Source organism: Mustela putorius, unplaced genomic scaffold (genome assembly GCF_011764305.1).
Source record: "Mustela putorius furo isolate JIRA1106 unplaced genomic scaffold, ASM1176430v1.1 tig00537350_pilon_pilon_pilon, whole genome shotgun sequence".
In the NCBI taxonomy this organism is placed as follows: Eukaryota; Metazoa; Chordata; class Mammalia; order Carnivora; family Mustelidae; genus Mustela; species Mustela putorius.
The window spans coordinates 19,116,422-19,134,679 of record NW_025422471.1 but is presented as its reverse complement, the minus strand read 5'-3'; the positions used below and the strand labels follow the sequence as shown (position 1 = coordinate 19,134,679).

The 18,258-nt window shown below is 36.6% G+C and overlaps 1 protein-coding gene across 4 annotated transcripts in view; it reads left to right on the top strand.

Annotated features, from left to right (window-relative positions):
• The window catches only part of VCAN (versican), a 117,571-nt gene extending 102,910 nt beyond the window's left edge, over window positions 1-14,661 (top strand). For all 4 annotated transcript variants that reach the window (XM_045074464.1, XM_004759123.3, XM_004759125.3 and 1 more), the window contains 3 exons: window positions 4,938-5,082; window positions 12,364-12,546; window positions 12,692-14,661. In XM_045074464.1, coding sequence (XP_044930399.1) covers window positions 4,938-5,082; window positions 12,364-12,546; window positions 12,692-12,819 — 456 coding nt within the window. In that variant the 3' untranslated portion in view covers window positions 12,820-14,661. The remainder of the gene's footprint in view (window positions 1-4,937; window positions 5,083-12,363; window positions 12,547-12,691) is intronic.
• Window positions 14,662-18,258: the final 3,597 nt, after the last annotated feature.

Genomic DNA, 18,258 nt, shown 5'->3' with positions numbered 1-18,258 from the left:
ACATAAGGAAAAGGTCAATTTAGTCTCATTACATTTTTATCATCAATTTGTTTTGTTCATGCCTGTGATACCAGTTATCTGCTGAGATTTTAGGGCCATTGATCATGGCCACGTGGTGTGTATTTTAAAGATAAAAAGTGTGTCCGGTATCTCTGAATGATAGTTGGGACTCCTAGACACTATATAACCAGAGATTCACCTTGAAAGGATGTCAACCCTATCTAACTTGAGTAGGTTGTTAATAACTTTCCAAAGCAGAGACCCCACCTCTACCCCCAAACACACACACACACACTTTATCCTTCTCAGTGTGTTTATGGAATCAAGTTGGAGACTTGCAAAGCACTGGGAAGAGAAAATATCTCTTCAGCCATGCTGCTTGAGAAGAATGAGTCAGGTCCCTTGTAGGTCTGTGAAATTGAGGTCCCTTGCTGAGAGCGAAGAGTTTTGGCAGACAGGAAATTCTTGTGTGCTCCAGAGGACTTGCAGGTTAATTCTTTGGTTTTATGTTAAGGTGAGACAGAAACAAATTTTTTACAATAAAATACAGATTATTTGGAACAACGTAAGCTAAACATCTATAAAGTTTGATAGATTTTGGTGAATAACTTCGGTCTCTTCTGAGTTTTTCTTCTTGATATCAGGACTGATTCAAAATGAGTTCTCTGGTTTGTGGAGACAATTTTCATGTGAGAGAACCATGCTTTGCTGTTGGATTGTGGCCAGGATTTTTTGAATCATTTTATGCTTTTGGCAGTTGACTTGTTTGAACCCATTTGGGGGAAAAAGAAAGAGAAAGCAATAACTGAAAAGTTATTAAATCCAATTTAATTGAAATAGTTGTCTTTTTTGGCACTTTTGTTTTCTACAGATACAGAGAAGAGTCATTTAACTGGAACTCTTTGTCATACAGTAGACAACATGAAGCAATTTCATACTGATACAAAATAATATACAAGTTTGTTATAGACGATTTAGAAATTTTTCTACCTTGAGGAGGCTTCTTCTATGTCAACTACTTGAGTCTTATGTCATGATTTTCTTTACCGTAGAAGAGAATGAAAATGCAAAGTAATTTAGCGTTCTCTTTTCAGATATAGTCTTCATCTAATTCTGCTTTCTTGGCAAGGCAATGAGAGTTTGGGGTTTGGGTTGGGGCACATGAGTCTCTGAGACACAGACATTCAGAGGTCTGATCAGCATTTGTTTTTGTTGATGGTGTTAAAATGAATTCTCTGCAAACTATGCTGGCTTTTTTGGAATAATTCTTAGTTTGCCCATCCAGCCCTAGAGTAGAGTTGATTTAGGGAAGATCACGCAGGATGTCTGCTTAGAATTCCAAATGAAAAGAAAAAACATCAAGATGGGAGTGGGGTATTTTTCTCTGCTCATTCCAGGAATCTACATTTCTGTATGTATAAGACACTGCCTATATGAGAGAGGCTCTATTACATTCTTATAACTCAGAATTGATTTCCGGAGCAGAGATCTCTATCTAACATTTAACTTTAGTGAAAAATATACATTTTTAAACCTGAAGTCAACAATTTATTTTTTATACCCTTTCCCCTGCAAGTGACATTAAAAATAAAGCTATAAAGAATTCAGGGAGAAACAAAGAAAGTTATTCAGAAAAGTGAAGTTTCCTTTACTAAGTTAGTTAGGCAATAACATGGAGCAAAACCAAAGCATCCTAGCCAAAATAAATCTGCACAATGGAGCTATCAGATATGAGGTAATAGTGTGACATGCCTGTGGGTATCAGACATTCTTGTAAAAACCACAGACCCAAAGTTTGGTCCTGCACCATTAAGCCACAGTTCTGCCCAAGCAATGACACAGAACACAGGTTTTAAATCACTGTTGCAAGCCAAATGTAATTCCTACCAAAAACAATTAAATCTTTTACCAGAGGTCTGAGTCTGGGCAGCTTAAGCCCTGAGAATCACTTCAGTGGCATGGAATCTGAATCTCATTTCAGTGTGAAAATGAGACGATCATTGTTCAGTTCATGAAGAAATGTCAGCTGCAAAATCCATGGCAGTCAAGTAACTGGTAACTTGAAGTGATATTTGTTGAGGTTAGATCAGAAAAAGTTTAGCTAAGAATTTTACAAGTTCTTTCTGATTGCTGTATAGATCATTTTACAATGTTCATTTTTACCTATTCAAAAAATAATTTATGCTCACTCTAGGGAAGTGAAAAATGTATAAGAATATATGGAATAAAATATTATCTCTGTCTCATATAACTCAGAAATTAACTTTGTCACATTTTGCTGCATTTCCTTTTGGTCTTTCACAGACATGCACATGGGCATATGCGTGCACACACACATATACACACACAGCTATATCTGAGAGTACCTGTAAAATTTGGATCATTGTATATTTTTAGTATTTTGATTTTTAATTTTAACTTAACACATCTTTTAATATTTTCTGTCTTCTTATGTATTTTTCACAGACAAGTAATTTAATGGCTACATAACATATTACTTGTCTGACCATAATTTATTGAATACATATTCACTCTATAGATTTTTACCCATTTACTGCTAGTATAAATAACATTTTGGATAAACTATTGTTCACATCTCTGATTACTTTTTAGGATAGAATTTTAGAAGTGGAATTAGGGGGTCTAAGGGTTGGAACTTTTTGAGGCTCTTGATATGTATTACCAACTGTTTTCCTGAATGGTATTGCCTGTCTCGCCCAGCACTTGGTAGCCGCAAGCAACATCTTCAATTAGAAGTTGATATGAATAAGGAAGAAAGCAACACACGCTATTGTTCATTATTCCTAAATATCAAATTATTTATTAAACAGTACCAGTGTGTGCAGGCATAATTCCCAGCACTAAGGATACAGTAGTAAACAGAAGAACCCCAAATTCATGTCTTTTTTTTTTTTAGCATTTTTATGTATTTATTTGACAGACAGAGATCACAAGTAGGCAGAGAGACAGGCAGAGAGAGAGAGGAGGAAGCAGGCTCCTTGGCAAACAGAGAGCCCAGTGCAGGGCTTGATCCCAGGAGATCATGACCTGAACCGAAGATAGAGGCTTTAAGCCACTGAGCCACCCAGGCACCTCCCAAATTCATGTCATCAATGAGCTTACATTCTACTAAGGAGAAAACAATACAATGCATAAATTATATGGGACATGAGAAGTTAATAGTTGTTATGAAGACGAAGCAAGGAAGAGACATGAGCAGTGTGGGTAGGGACAAGGAAGCAGGGAGCATTGCAAAATTTGCACATTCTATTGAGATCTTCAAAAATGTTCCAACTCTGAGGACTTTTACTTGTTTCATGTAAGAGGTTAGTTAGAAAGTTACCTAGAAATTATTGAGCTCCAATATCCATAAGTATCTCGGGAACTCTGGAACCTTTGGCCATTAGAAAGTATTAAATACAGATCTTTGTTAGTTTCAAGGCATTCCTTTTTTTTATTTATTAATTTTATTTAGTGTAAGAATTTTTATTTTGATCCTGCTTCAATTTATCTGCTAAAGGCCGCTTAGTTATATAGACCAGCAATAGGCTGAATATGACTTATATTTCTTTCTTTTCCCATTTTCTTGTTTATTATCTATTTTAAAAGAATAGCAAAAAGAACAAACATAGTGGAGGGTGAGGGATGAAAAGGGAGGTCAGTTAGCAAAGAGAAGAAAATGGAGAAATAATTGGAAACCCATTTTAGAGCAAATGTCAGTTCCTGGTCGCAGGGAGACCTGCCAGTCAAAAACGCTTTGGTCTTGTGAACAACCTTTCCAAGGCCAACTCAGTGGTACCATTCAGGCTACTAGAATTGGATTTCAGTCCATAAAATTCATGGATTTTCACCAGAAAAATAAAAACACCCTTCATTCTGTGTTTTGGTAAAAACAAACAAACCAAAAAACCCACAAAAATACAAAACAAAAATTAAAACACCACAGTAACTTTATTAAGCTTATCTTGGTTCATTCCAATTTTATTACTTCCCAAAGATTCTTTTTTACATAGCAGGAATCTCTTATCTCCTATCTTAATTTTGGCACGATTAAGGAGGATTTTAAAGCAAAGGGAGGCAAAGAAATTGAAGGAAAAGTAGGTCTCTTAATCTGGAAGCTTTCAAACTTTAGATCTTCTCACAAATTATTTTATCAAAGATCAAGGTTTTTACCATACGTAATGGTCTTAAAAGCTATTTGTTTTTCTGAGAAGAAAGAAAAAAATATTGATATTCTCTAATCTATTTATTATACATTTTTAAAAGACATAAAAGTAGCCATTGTGCTTTTTTTGTTTGTTTGGTTGGTTGTTTGTTTGGTTGGTTTTTTGACATGCCCTGAATTGGAAACAATTGCCTTACCCTTACATACAGTTCTTTCTTCTCTGACTTTATCTTTCCAAATACAGTCTTTTAATTATTGTTAGATAAAAACAATAACATTAAATAAGGCAAGAAAACACATTTTATAGTGATAAAGATGTAAAAGGAAGAATAAAAATCCTATTACACTATAATCACAACTACATAAAATTATATCTGTGCATAAGGCCCGAGAGAAAGCATGACGAGTGATGGATTTTTTCTATTTCCACTTCCATTAATATTGTTACATCTAATAATAATATGATTACATTTCTAAAGTCAAGCATTGATTATATATTTAAACATCTAAGATAACCAGAACAAAATTCCTCAGACCTATCTTACTGTCAAAGGAAAAAGAAATTACATATTTGTTGAAGAGAGAATGAGATACAGATGTTTTCCACTTGGAGCATAGAAGTCTTTTTCTTTACCATTAAAATAATTTCAGTTAGGTAGTTTAAAAGTTGAGTCTTTCTAATTCTGTTGTGATGTCATGTCTCTGTCAGTTTTATCATTTGCTACTTTTTAACAATCAAGTAGTTAGTTCTGTTCTTCCTCCATTTTCACAGCAATATGAGAACTGGAGGCCCAACCAGCCGGACAGCTTCTTCTCTGCTGGAGAAGATTGTGTCGTAATCATTTGGCATGAGAACGGCCAGTGGAATGATGTTCCCTGCAATTATCATCTCACCTATACCTGCAAAAAAGGAACAGGTAATGATTAATTAATAAAGAACTTGATCTGCATTTTAGTTATCAAGTGAATTCAGGAAGAATAACCTTCATCACTTCAAGACACGAACTGGATATCATGCACGGCATCTCTTGCTGCCTCTGGAATATTCCACTCTTCCAGTACATTTGAAAAGTTTATTTTCAGTAATGTCTTTACTTTAGATGTGAGATGCTAAGATAACAATGTAGCGTTTATATTTAAAAAAAAAAAAAAAAAACCCTACCTGGCAATATCTTTCAGAAAAACAAAGTGCTGTCTAAGAGACTATCTACCTGCTTATTCTGATGAGGAGAACATTAAGAAAAATTAGTTGTCAACATTTAAAAATTGGGGTATATTGAGGCACTTGGGTGGCCCAGTGGGTTAAACCATCTGCCTTCGGCTCAGATCATGATCTCAGGGTCCTGGGATGGCTCTGCTCAGCAGGGAGCCTGCTTCCTGCCCCGCTCTCTGCCTGCCTCTCTGCCTACTTGTGATCTCTCTCTCTCTCTGTTAAATAAAAACAAAGAACAACAAAAAAATTGGGATATATTAAAAATAATCTGGATTTTTTGTAAAAAAATAAGAACTGGTACCATTTGGTCCATGTGCAAATTTACGAGTGCTCAAAACCACCATCCTCCTTCCGTGGGGACTACAGTCTCCAGCTCTTTGCTCCTTGCCTCACTGTGGTTAAGTGCCTGGTCTTTCTAGGCAGGCATTTGAATTTTTTCATCATTGCCTTAGGAGTTCCTTGGGTGTAAACAATAGCCCAAAACAGCATTGCTCTCTCTCTGGCTGAATACCTTCAACGTATGATAAAATAATAACACTTGAAATGTAAGTTCTGTAATAAGAATTACTCAGTTGACATTAAATAGATAAAATTACAAATGCTGATTTTTAAAAAGTCTTTATTATTGACCAGTATGTTTGAATTTCTAAGGCACACTGTCCCAACTTCTTCATTTAAAAAATGGGAATTCCATCACATTTTTTTTTAAACCTGCTTACAATTGATAATGGTCTTAGAACATGAAATTTTGCCTCTAACTTTACCCAGACTTTTTCATTGAGTAAGAATACAAATGCAAAAAATGAAATCCATTCGATTTTTTTGTCTTTTGATAAAAAATAATCAACTAAAAATATACACTCTGTAGATATTTTAGGAAAGACTGCAACTCTAATAGTAAGAAATTCTATCAGAAGAAAGAAAACACTGAGATACACAGAGCTCGGATGAAACTCAGCTACCAGCTTGTCACTCTCTCTGCTCTTCTCTTACCTAAAGCAGAACCAACTCTGAATATCCTTCTGTATGAGCGGCTTCCTCGGCCACGTGCATTACTTCTGCACTTTTGCCATGGGACTCGTGAAAATAGCAAACCAAGTGTTTGCTGTTTTCCCTGTTCCTAGTCTAAGAAGTCTTTGATGAACTGTTCACCTTAATCTGAATGTCATGTTTGTCTTCTTCCATTTCTAGATGTTCCCTGGAGTCACGCTTTTCTCTTTGTGATCTGAGAGCATTCATCTATTTCCCCTGTTATTTTTTCCTAAAGCAGGATTTCTCAACAGCATCACTGTTCAACTTTTGGTCCAGATCATGCTTAGTTGTGGGGGCGGTCCTGTGCATTGCGGAATGTTTTGCAGCATTTTTGCCCTCAGTGCACTGAATGCCAGTAGCAGTCTCCTCCCCTCCAGACCCTCCTCCTTTGCTGTGTAATAACCATCAGTGTCTCTAGACTTTACCACCTATTTCTGGGGAGGGAGGGAGAGGAAAAGAACTGCCCCAGGATGACCACCACAGCCCTATAGCTACAAATGTTTCACAAAAACAGCACTATGGTTTGCATTTTCTGAGGGGGAAAGAGATTTGTAAAATAGGGACTCCACCTCATTAAAGGGAAAACAAAACAAAACAAAAATGATTCTTGTATTTTATCATCCTACTATCATTTTAGTCATAGAGACTTAACTCTTTATTAATCAATACTCTGGGGAATTTTATTAATGTCTATAGACTTTAATAAAAGACTTATTTCTCCTTTTAGATGATCTTAGACATCTTTAAACATACAGAACCAAGTAATTTTACTTGAATTAAATACCTGTAAAGAGGATTATATTTCCTAGTTTTACTGAGAGGTAATTGACAGACATCACTGTATAAGTTCAAGGCGTACCATGTGACGGTTTGATTTACATATATTATGAAATGATTACCACAGTTCAGCTAACATCTGTCCTCTCACGTAGATAAAATAAAAAGAAAAGGAAGAAGAGTAAAGGGGGAAAAATTTTTCTGCTTGTGATGAGAACTCAGGCTTTACTCTCATCCGCTTTCCTATGTACCGTACAGCAGTGTTAGTCATCGCGTTACATTAAATCCTTATCATTTATTTATCTTACAACTGGGAGTTTGTACCTTTTGACACTTTCCTTCAATTCCCCCACCTCCTACCCCCAACTCTGGTAACCACATATTTAGAAGTGGATTTTAGATTTGCTTTAGCTTCCACATGTAAGGGAGATCATATAGTATTTGTCTTTCTCCGTCTGACATACTTCCCTTAGTGTAATGCCCTCAAGGCCCATTCATGTTATCCTAAATAGCATGATTTCCTCAGTCTTTATGGCTGAATAATATTCTACTGTACATGTATGTACATCTACCACAGCTTCTTTATCCCATCATCCACTGCTGGACACTTAGGTTGTTTCCACATCTTGACTAGTGTAAATAATGCTGCAGTAGACATGGTGGATGCAGATATCTTTTAGTGTTCGTGTTTTTGTAACTTTTGTGTACATTCCCAGAAGCAGAATTGCTGGATATATGGCAATTCAATTTTATGTTTTTGAGGATCCCACAAACCTCCTCCCTGCTTTCCTAGTACCTGTACCAATTTACAATCTCACAAGGGTTCCCTTTTCTCCGTATCCTGTCCAGTATGTTATCTCTTGTCTTATTGATGATAGCCATTCAAATAGGCGTGAGGTGATGTCATTATGGTTTTAATTTGCATTTCCCTCATGACTAGTCTGCTGAGCATCTTTTCATAGACCTCTTGGCCTTTCATAGATCTTTGGAGAAATGTCTCTTCGGGCCCTTTGTCCATTTTTTTAAACTCGGTTGTTTGGAGTTGTCATCAGTCCTCCTGGTCAGAGGAGTTGGAAGACACTCTCCATACCAGATGAGGCTGTGACTCAGCCCCTTGCCTGGATGCGGGCAAGCCAGCCTCTAGCCTGGCAAAACTCATTTGAGGATCTAAATGAGACAGATCTGTATCCAGCCAAGGTCCATGATCAGAGTGTGCCTCTGCCTGGCCTCAGCAGGTAACCAAAACTGCTGCCTGGGGGCTACTCCTGAGGCAGTACAGGTATGAATTTAGTCTGCTAAAGTTTAATAAGTGCTGGTTATTTCAAGCCCCTCCCCCTTCACAGTCACAGTTGGATTCCCAGTGGCTGGACCCCAAAAATCCCTCTGTAAGCCCTGTAGTGCAAGAGCAGAGTAGGGCTCCCACAAAGCATCCCATAGTGCTGGGGCAGGCTGATTATCTGTCCCGGGTTCTTTTTTGCAACTGTGGGAACCAGCAGCTCAGGGAAGACCTCTGTACATGGTGCTGCGCAGTCCTGGGGGAAGAGCAGAGTGGTTTAACCCCTCTGTTATCTGCTAATGTAGTCTGTCTTGGTCTCTGTGTTGCAGGGGTTTCATCCTCCCCTCCCGGTACTAGGAATCTCTCAGTGGTGTCTTGTTCTTGAATAGATACTAGTTGTTCTTGGCAACATCACCCTCAAAGTGCATGTGCGTGCGTGTGTGTGCGCGCGTGCGTGTGCGTGTGTGTGCGCGTGTGTGTATTTTTTATTTTATTTATTTATTTATTTTAAAGATTTTACTTATTTATTTGACAGATCACAAGTAGGCAGAGAGGCAGGCAGAGAGAGAGAGAGGAGGAAGCAGGCTCCCTGCTGAGCGGAGAGCCTGATGCAGGGCTCCATCCCAGGACCCTGAGATCATGACCTGAGCCGTAGGCAGAGGCTTTGACCCACTGAGCCACCCAGGTGCCCCAAGTGTATTTTTTAAGAACACTGTGCATCCTGTCCACACATCTTTGGAGCACCCTGCAGGTCCCTTACAATCCCATTCCAATTGCAACCATAGATAATGACTTAATTCCCTCACTTTTCTCTTTAGTATTATCACACATACTTGCATTTGTAAATAACAAATTGTTTTGTTTTGCACACTTTTGAATTTCAAGTAGAATCATCCTATATGTATTTTGTGACTTGCTTCTTTTTTCAGCATCATTTGTGAGATTTACCCATATTGATATATTTAGCTGTATTTCTTCATTTTTCTGCTTACAGTATTTTATGTATAACTAACTATATAATGCTTCATTTACCACTTCTCCTGTCAGTAGACACTGGGTTATTTTGAGTGTTTTTGCTACTATAAACACTTTCTTTTTGTTTTCTTAAGATTTTATTTATTTGACAGAAGGAGATCACAAGTAGGCAGGGAGGTAAGCAGAGAGAGAGAGAGGGGGAAGCGGCTCCCCACTGAGCAGAGAGCCTGACGTGGGGCTTGATCCCAGGACCCTGGGATCATGACCTGAGCCGAAGGCAGAGGCTTTAACCCACTGAGCCACCCAGGCGCCCCTGAACACTGTTTCTATCCACATTCTTGAACTTGATCCCAGGAGCCCTTTGTGAGCTTTCGTAGGGTATTTTTCCAGGAGTGGCATTGCTGAGTCATGGGACATATGTACCATCAAATTTACTAGAAAATGCCAGATTGTTTTCCAAAGTAGTTGTACCAATTTGCAGTCCCACCAGCATTTGTGAGAGGTCCTGTTACTCCACATCTTCTCTAACATTTGATATTATTGGACTTGGAGATTTTTGCCAATCTAGTGGGTATAAAATGTTATCTCTTGTGATTTATTTTGCATTTTCTTGGATGCTTTTCCCTGAATATCATTTAATATACTTACATGTCTTTCATTTATACCCTTTTGTGAAGTTTCTGTTCATGTGCATTCCTTATTTTAAAAAATTGATTGCTTCTCTTTTATATGATTTATCACATATCACATATCATCCTTTTTATATCCTAGTTTATAATCCTTTGACAATTATATATGTTGTATATATCTTATCACAATTTGTACATTGTTTTTACTTTTACCCTGTGGTATTTATTGATGAACAGATTCTCCATTTTGTTGCAATTTCCTTTATGGTTCAAATCTTTTTGTGTCTTAAGAAATTTTTACCTACCCTAAAGTCAGAAAGATCTTCTATGTTGTTTTATAAATATTTTATAGTTTTTGCCTTCTTTATTCTTATATTTAAATCTTCTAGAATTCATTTCCCATATATACTTTGAGGTAGGAAACCAAGTACATTTTTATCCATAATAATACCCAGTTGTCCAGGTGAAAAAACTACCTTTCCCGCACTTTTCTGCCATGTTGCTTCTGTCAAGTATTGAGCATATATATGTGGATCTGTTTCTGGTCTATTTGCCTGTCCTTCCCAATACCGCACTCACTGAATTATTTTAGCTTCATCATAAGTCTTCGTATATAGTTTTGGAAGAAATCTATCCATTGATAAATACAATTTTTAATTTGTTGGCATAGCACCGAATCAGGTATAAATGAGTTATCTAATTGGTAGTTTTTAACCTTTTGATCTCTTTGGTTTCATTCTATCTGATGCTTGCTAGTATCTTGACCAGTTAGAGGCTATAGATATTCCAGATTGGAGTTATCATTGATCCATATACATAGTGTAGTTTACTCATTGAAAATAACATCTTTTTATAGACATTGCAGTTTATCCTGTAGGAATTTGTGAAGATCAAATATTCACATACACAAATATTTTTAATTTCTTAGTTATAGATAGTATGACATCATAATCTATTTTTAGATTCTATCCTAGTGACAGTATCTTACATGAATAAAAAGATAACGCTTGGATTGTGTTTCCTTAAAGATAACTTTGTCATGAGGGCAATATGTTCCAAGCTGCTCTGCCAGGGAGAAGTAAATCAGAGGAACAAAATATTTACGTGAAACCACATTTGTCATTGCAAAAGAATATAGTTGTAAACAGCTTTCTGACTACGTAAATAAATTTAATGTTTGTAAACTTTTTGATATTAGGATGCTGACATCCAAACATCTTGGTACGAAGGTTTCTGGTAATCATTTTCCCTTAGAAGGCTTGCATTATTTCATGAGAGCGTATGACATGGGCTTTGTGATATCAGAATTCTCAAAGTAAACTGGAAAGGAAGTGCTATTTAGGGAAATTATATTGAAGTTAAGTTATATATTTTTTATTAGAGACATATAGCAAAACACAGTAACTTAATAAAAGTTAATTATTGAAGTATATCATTTAAAACAAATGCACTAATATTGAATAAAACTGTAAGTTTAAAACAAATTCAGTTGAATCCATTTTCCCAGCTTTTTGAATTTCAAAATTGCAAGGTTTCTTTTACTGCTGTTTCTTTTTTGGTATTTCTGCTTTGATACATGTGTTGATATTCAGAACTTTTCATTGTAAATTTAGAATGATGGTTATATAGTCTAAGTTTTACCTTTATTTTACCCTTCTGAAGAGTTGACATTTATAAGTGAGTTATAAAACTGAGACATGGATGCTGTGTCCTGACTTTCCCCCTATTTCCAGGCAGAAAAGAGACAGAGAAAATAAGTATAAAGGGAACCAAGAATTTTTTCTTTCTGTTTAGAAATCCATGTTTTGTCCATATTTATCCATATGATAAAACTACGTGTTATTATAGATTATAAGTTTTTTCAGGGATGTGACTGTGATAGTTAATTTTCACAAATCCATTATTGTTCCAAAATGGGTAGTAAATACAAACTTTAGGATGCTGATGGAGACCATACCAAAAAGCCACATGTTGGCATGAGACAGGTGATTTTTAATTTGGAATTTTTCAGAAAAGTAACCCTTCCAGATGAATAGAAGCATATATGATCATTTAGCCCAAAGGTTCTTTAATAAAACACAACTGAAGGTGATATAATCTGAGATTTAAACTTGGCCCAGAGCCTCAGTATTTAGTACTTCTCTTGAAAATTTTCAGTTTTTTAATTTCTAAATGACTGCCTTTGAGGAGGATACTTGGCTGGGTAGCAGAAAAAGGGAAAGAGGAAAAAAATAAAGATTCATACTCATAGAAATATTTAGATTATTTGGCAATAACCCAATTTACTTTTCTTTAGTTGCTTGCGGCCAGCCCCCTGTTGTAGAAAACGCCAAGACCTTTGGAAAGATGAAACCTCGTTATGAAATCAACTCCCTGATTAGATATCACTGCAAAGATGGTTTCATTCAACGCCACCTTCCAACTATCCGTTGCCTAGGAAATGGAAGATGGGCTATGCCTAAAATTACCTGCATGAACCGTAAGTGGTCCTTTAGAAAGAATGGACAACCGTGCTATAACAACCACTAGACACCCTCATTTTACGACTACGGTATTGGTAGTTTAGGGTATGGAGCAAGTAATATTGTTGTGTTTTCTTTCTTTCTTTCTTTCCTTCCATGTAGCGTCTGCATACCAAAGGACTTACTCTAAGAAATACTTTAAAAATTCCTCATCAGCAAAGGACAATTCAATAAATACATCAAAACATGATCACCGTTGGAGCCGGAGGTGGCAGGAGTCCAGGCGCTGATCCCTAAAATGGCGAACATGTGTTTTCATCATTTCAGCCAAAGTCCTAACTTCCTGTGCCTTTCCTATCACCTCGAGAAGTATTATCAGTTGGTTTGGATTTTTGGACCACCGTCCAGTCATTTGGGGTTGCTGTGCTCCCAAAACGTTTTTAAATGAGAGAATTGGCATTCAGAAGAAAAGCTAACAAGATGAAAGAAAATGAGGGCAGAAAGTCACCGTTTCCAGCCTATCGAATTTCTTTAGTTTTCTATTTGCCTCCAGTGCAGAGCATTTTATAATGTATACCAGCCTACTGTACTATTTAAAAAGCTCCATTTCAGCACCAATGGCAATGTAAATAAGATGATTTAATGTTGATTTTAATCCTGTATATAAAATAAAAAGTCACACAGAGTTTGGGCGTATTTAATGATGATTATGGAGCCTCAGAGGTCTTTAATCATTGGTTCGGCTGCTTTTTGTAGTTTGTTTAGGCTGGAAACAGTTTCCCTTGGCTTTTGTCAGCAAGACTGAGGACGGCTTTTTCTGGACAGCTAACAAAAACGCAAGGTCTCGTAGGTCACTGCGCCATGTCAGCCATAAGGGCGATTTGCTTCCATGTGACGCCGAAGCCTGGCTGACAGGATCCCCACAGAACTAGGGACTGCACCGTGGAACTCTTCTTTGCTGCATTCCTTTTTCTTCACTTACAAGAAAGGCCTGAACGGAGGACTTTTCTAGGACCAGGAGCATTTTTTTTAGGGGTCAAAGTGCTAATTATTAACTCAACCAGGTCTCCTTTTTAATGGCTTTCATAACACTAACTTGCAAGGTTACAGATCAACACATTTCAAGTGGATATAGACCTAAGGGTTCTGGAGGGTGGGGGATTGTTAAAACAGCCACACACAGTCAAAGAAAGAAATTTTGTATATATAACCATTTTAATCTTTTATAAAGTTTTGAATGTTCATGTATGAATGCTGCAGCTGTGAAGCATACATAAATAAATGAAGTAAGCCATACTGATTTAATTTATTGGATGTTATTTTCCCCCAAACCTGAAAATTGACCTAGTATGCTAGTTATTTTTCAGTGTTAGCCTTTTTGCTTCCCCTACACCGTTTGGGACCATATAATCTAGGTATTTTGTCCTTGATTAAATAATGTGATGGATAGAACGCATCCAGTGTTTATTCTGAGAAGAGTGGAAAATGTATAGCTTTCAGCAAATGGTGTTTGCCCCTTCTGAGCAAGGAGTTAAGCGTGGAGTGTGGGTATTTCTTCCTGTTAGGTGGAGTGTACATGTTGACATTTCTCCCTATCTCTTCCTACTGTGTTTTCTCCCCTTTATTTGAATAAAGTGACTGCTGAAAATGACTTTGAGTCATTATCCACTTAACGTTTGAGGAAAACCCTATAATGGAAAGAAAGCATTTAGGAGTCTTTCCCCAGTTTCAGTTAGAACAACCTTGAGAAGAGTAGACAACGAATAAAATGCAAAAAAGAGCAAACCCAACACGGATTCGTTTTCATGAAACCTCCTTTGGCTTGGAAGGAGCAACAGTGGCTCCCATCATCCTCAGCATCTTTGAGCAAGTTCCCTTGGTTGCTGCACCAAGTATAATCCACCTCTGAGTGTTCCAGAGCACAGAACAATACTGTGTTGACATCTTAGGTTTCAATGTTTCGCCTTCATTACAATGCACATAATACGTTCCTGTATTTATATTATAACGTGTATAGTGTAAAATGTGAATGACTGTTGTTTTTTTTTTTCTTTGTGAATGAAAATCTAAAACCTTTGTAACTTTTTATACCTGCTTTTGTTTCACCAAAGAAACCTAAAGTCCTTCTTTTACTATACTGTGACTGGTCTGGTTATTTACAACTGTAAATGCTAATGTGCACCGACATTTTTACGTTCTAGTTCCATCACAAAGTTCAAGCTGATGGCTTGGATGAAATGATTTTTGTGGCTAACAGAGAAGTGATTATATACATACCTGCGAACACTGAGAGAGTAATTCCGATAGTGTTTACATCTACGTGGTTAGGCATTAATCTCAAATGTGAAAGAGACATGCTGTAGGAGAAGTGATACCTCATTTACAGAGTGTTTCCTGTGAACCGGGCCAAGTGCTTTATGTGTATCGTCTCCCGACAGGCCTATGAGACAGGTGTTGTTACTGTCTGATTAATGAGAGACCAGCCATAGAAAACTCGAGTTCTTGGTCCAAAGTCACATAATTAGTTTGTAGTCAATGTAGGTAATCTCCAGAGCCTGCATGATATCCTCAAGAAAAATACAAAATTTTGTGTTCCAATTGTTATACATTTAAGAGATTGGTTTACTGGCTAGAAGGTTCTATCTAAAAAGTGATCAGAAGATGTCAAAAATATCAAGTTTCTGTCCACCCAGATTTCCGTCCATTCCTTCATGTTGGATTCTTTCACTACTGATTGAGTACTTGCTACGTCAGGCACAGTCCTAGGCCCTGGAGATCCAGCAATGAATGAGTTAGAGAGGTCTCTGCCCACAGGAAGTTTTTATATTGCATGCATCCCATGGGGATTATTTTACAGCCCATTCTTTTCAATATGTTTACTGATAATTTGGAAGAACACATCCATGATATGTTCTAAGGTTGTATAGAAGATCAGAAAGGACAAAGGCGAGTTGAAAATTATTTTGAGGTTTTTTTCTTGGAATGTCAAAAATATGTGGGAAGTTGGACATGAATAGATGCAGAAGAGATTCTTTTCCTTGCTGAGCTTGTCCTTACAATGTGCAATCCGGTCTGTCATACCTTTTACCCAGAGCTTTAAACAGAAATTACCCAAGGGAGTGGACAAGCATTTTCATTACTTGTGCATGTACACTCTTATTAGATGTTTATAAGCCCATCACATAAGTGTTTATTGATCTAGGTGCAAATAATGCAATCTGTGGGATGTTCTAGTACCCAGAATACTGGAACAGAGTGAGAAGTTTAAGGAGGCTTGTTGCACTCAAAGTCAGCCAGAGGTGGTTTTCTGTTTCTAAAGGCTAGACTGCATATCAGGAAGAAGAATGTGTCCCTACCACTGAGGGCTATTGAGAAGAGGTAATCTTCCAGAGTAGCTAAAAGGAAAAAGAGGTAAGAGATTTGTACAGGGAGGGATATATCATTTTAATGTCATAGACAATAGACCTTTGCTAATCTTAAGTGAATTTTCAATACAGTACAGGAAATAGGAACTGGGTTAGCCTTGAGCTAATTGTCCAGAAGTCGTATATCATGTACAATAAAGTTAGGAAATTTGGAAATGGACAGAAAAGATGTAATAGCTTGCAAAAAGTCCAGAGTAGATTTTGTACCTAACCTGAGCATGAATATCTCCCAAGAAAATAATCTGCAAAGAACATATATATTAGAAAAAGAAATATGTTATTATCAAGTGGTTACAGACTTGATGATGTCAATGTGTTTTAATGCATTTCTCTTTGTGTTTCCTAATATTACAAATGCAGTGAGATGGTTTTTGAAGAAAAATGCCCACAGCAATGTTTTTGTACTGATATCTGGGCTTTTTTTTTTTTTTTTGCACAATTTACATTTGCTAAACAAACCAAACTTTGGGAAAATGATTCTTTTCTAAAACAAGTCTAAATAGAAAGTTTATAAAGGTCTTTGAGTGAGTCATTCAAGATTGTATAATCTTTTCCCATTATTACTCATTTCTGTATGTTTGGATCCCAGCTGGACAAGAAAGAGCGAATGCCAAACAAGAACAGAAATGGTTTTTGTTGAGGTGTTTACAGAATAAGCAAAGCTTGGGTTTTAATTAAAACTTAATTCAGAGTTCTGCCTGAGCCTATCACATGATCCCTGCCAAAGATTAAAAGTTTACTGCCTGAAAGCAGAAAGTCTGAAATGATTTTTGGTAGTGTTGCTTCTAAAATAAAATTTTAAAGCTTATATGCCCATCACATTTTAAGTTGTCAACAAAAACATTTTTCATCATAAAGTCAAACAGTTGTAAAAGATGATATATTTAGCATATTTTAAATATTGACATTCTAAAATAAACAAGTAACATTATTCTTAAATATATTCAGTGGAATCTAAATACCATAGTGGTTTCATACCTACTATTATCCATTTTTAAAATGCTTGAAGAATAAGACTTTTAACAGTCAGACATTTTTTATTTTTCTTTTCTTATTTTTAGACTTTTTTAAAAAAAGATTTTATTTATTTATTTGACAGACAGAGATCACAAATAGGCAGAGAGGCAGGCAGAGAGAGAGGGGGAAGCAGGCTGTCCACTGAGCAGAGAGCCCGATGCAGGGCTTGATCCCAGGACCCTGAGATCATGACCTGAGCCGAAGGCAGAGGCTTAACCCACTGAGCCACCCAGGTGCCCCTAGACTTGTTTTTTAATTTCAGTTCCCCCCATGGAATTTTATACAAATGTTATACATTTATATGCCTGAAAGTCTTCTACTGATTTAGGTATCAAACATATAGAGATCAAAACTTAAATTTATGAAAATTAATTATTCTTGTGAATGTAAAGTGTAAAAGTTTAAAATCTTCTCTCATACTGAATTATCATTGTAATTTACTGATTATATGATTGATCAAAACAGTATTACACTATTACAGAACTTGAAAGATAATTATACAAATTGTAAAATTTTATTAGAAATGTATCTCAGGGGTGCTTGTGTGGCTCAATGGGTTAAGCGTCTGCTTTTGGCTCAGGGTCCTGTGATGGAGCTGTTTCTGGCTCCCTGCTCAGGAGGGAGTCTGCTTCTCCCTCTCCCTCTACCTCTCCCCTTACCCTTCCCCCTGCTCATGTTCTCCTGCTCTCACTCTCTCTCAAATAAATACATAAAATCTTTAAAATAGAGAAATACATCTCAGTGAGATGATTGGAATTGTTTTTCCCAATTCAGATTTCTGTGAGTAAATACTACTTAAGAACTAGAAATATATCATGGCTTAGCTTCAGTTCTGTTCCTGTTTTGTTTTTACAGATTTAAACACTGAGACAACTTATTTACATACAAGGAAATTATGGAAATCATAGTTTTATTGTGCAACGTTACTCAGCTTTTTTACCTCTTTCTGAATTATGTGCCAAAAATCCCATAGCATTGTACTGAAAGTTGTTTTCAATTATCTTTCAGCTGACCACTCAATGAAGTCATTCTTAATATTTTTGCAAACACCTGCCTTAAAAAAAGATTTGATTTGTACACTATCATTGGGATAATTAATTTTGGTTTGTTCTGTTTGCTCATAGTTTTTCATGTTCCATGGAAATGCCTCCTAAGATTCAGGATGGATTGGAACTGTGTTTGATGTGGTGGTTGTTTTTTGTAAAGTGGGAAAAGGCTGATTGTCTGAAGCCTTTGACTTTCAAAGTTTGTTCCTGAAAAAACAGCTTTAGCACCACCTAGAAACTT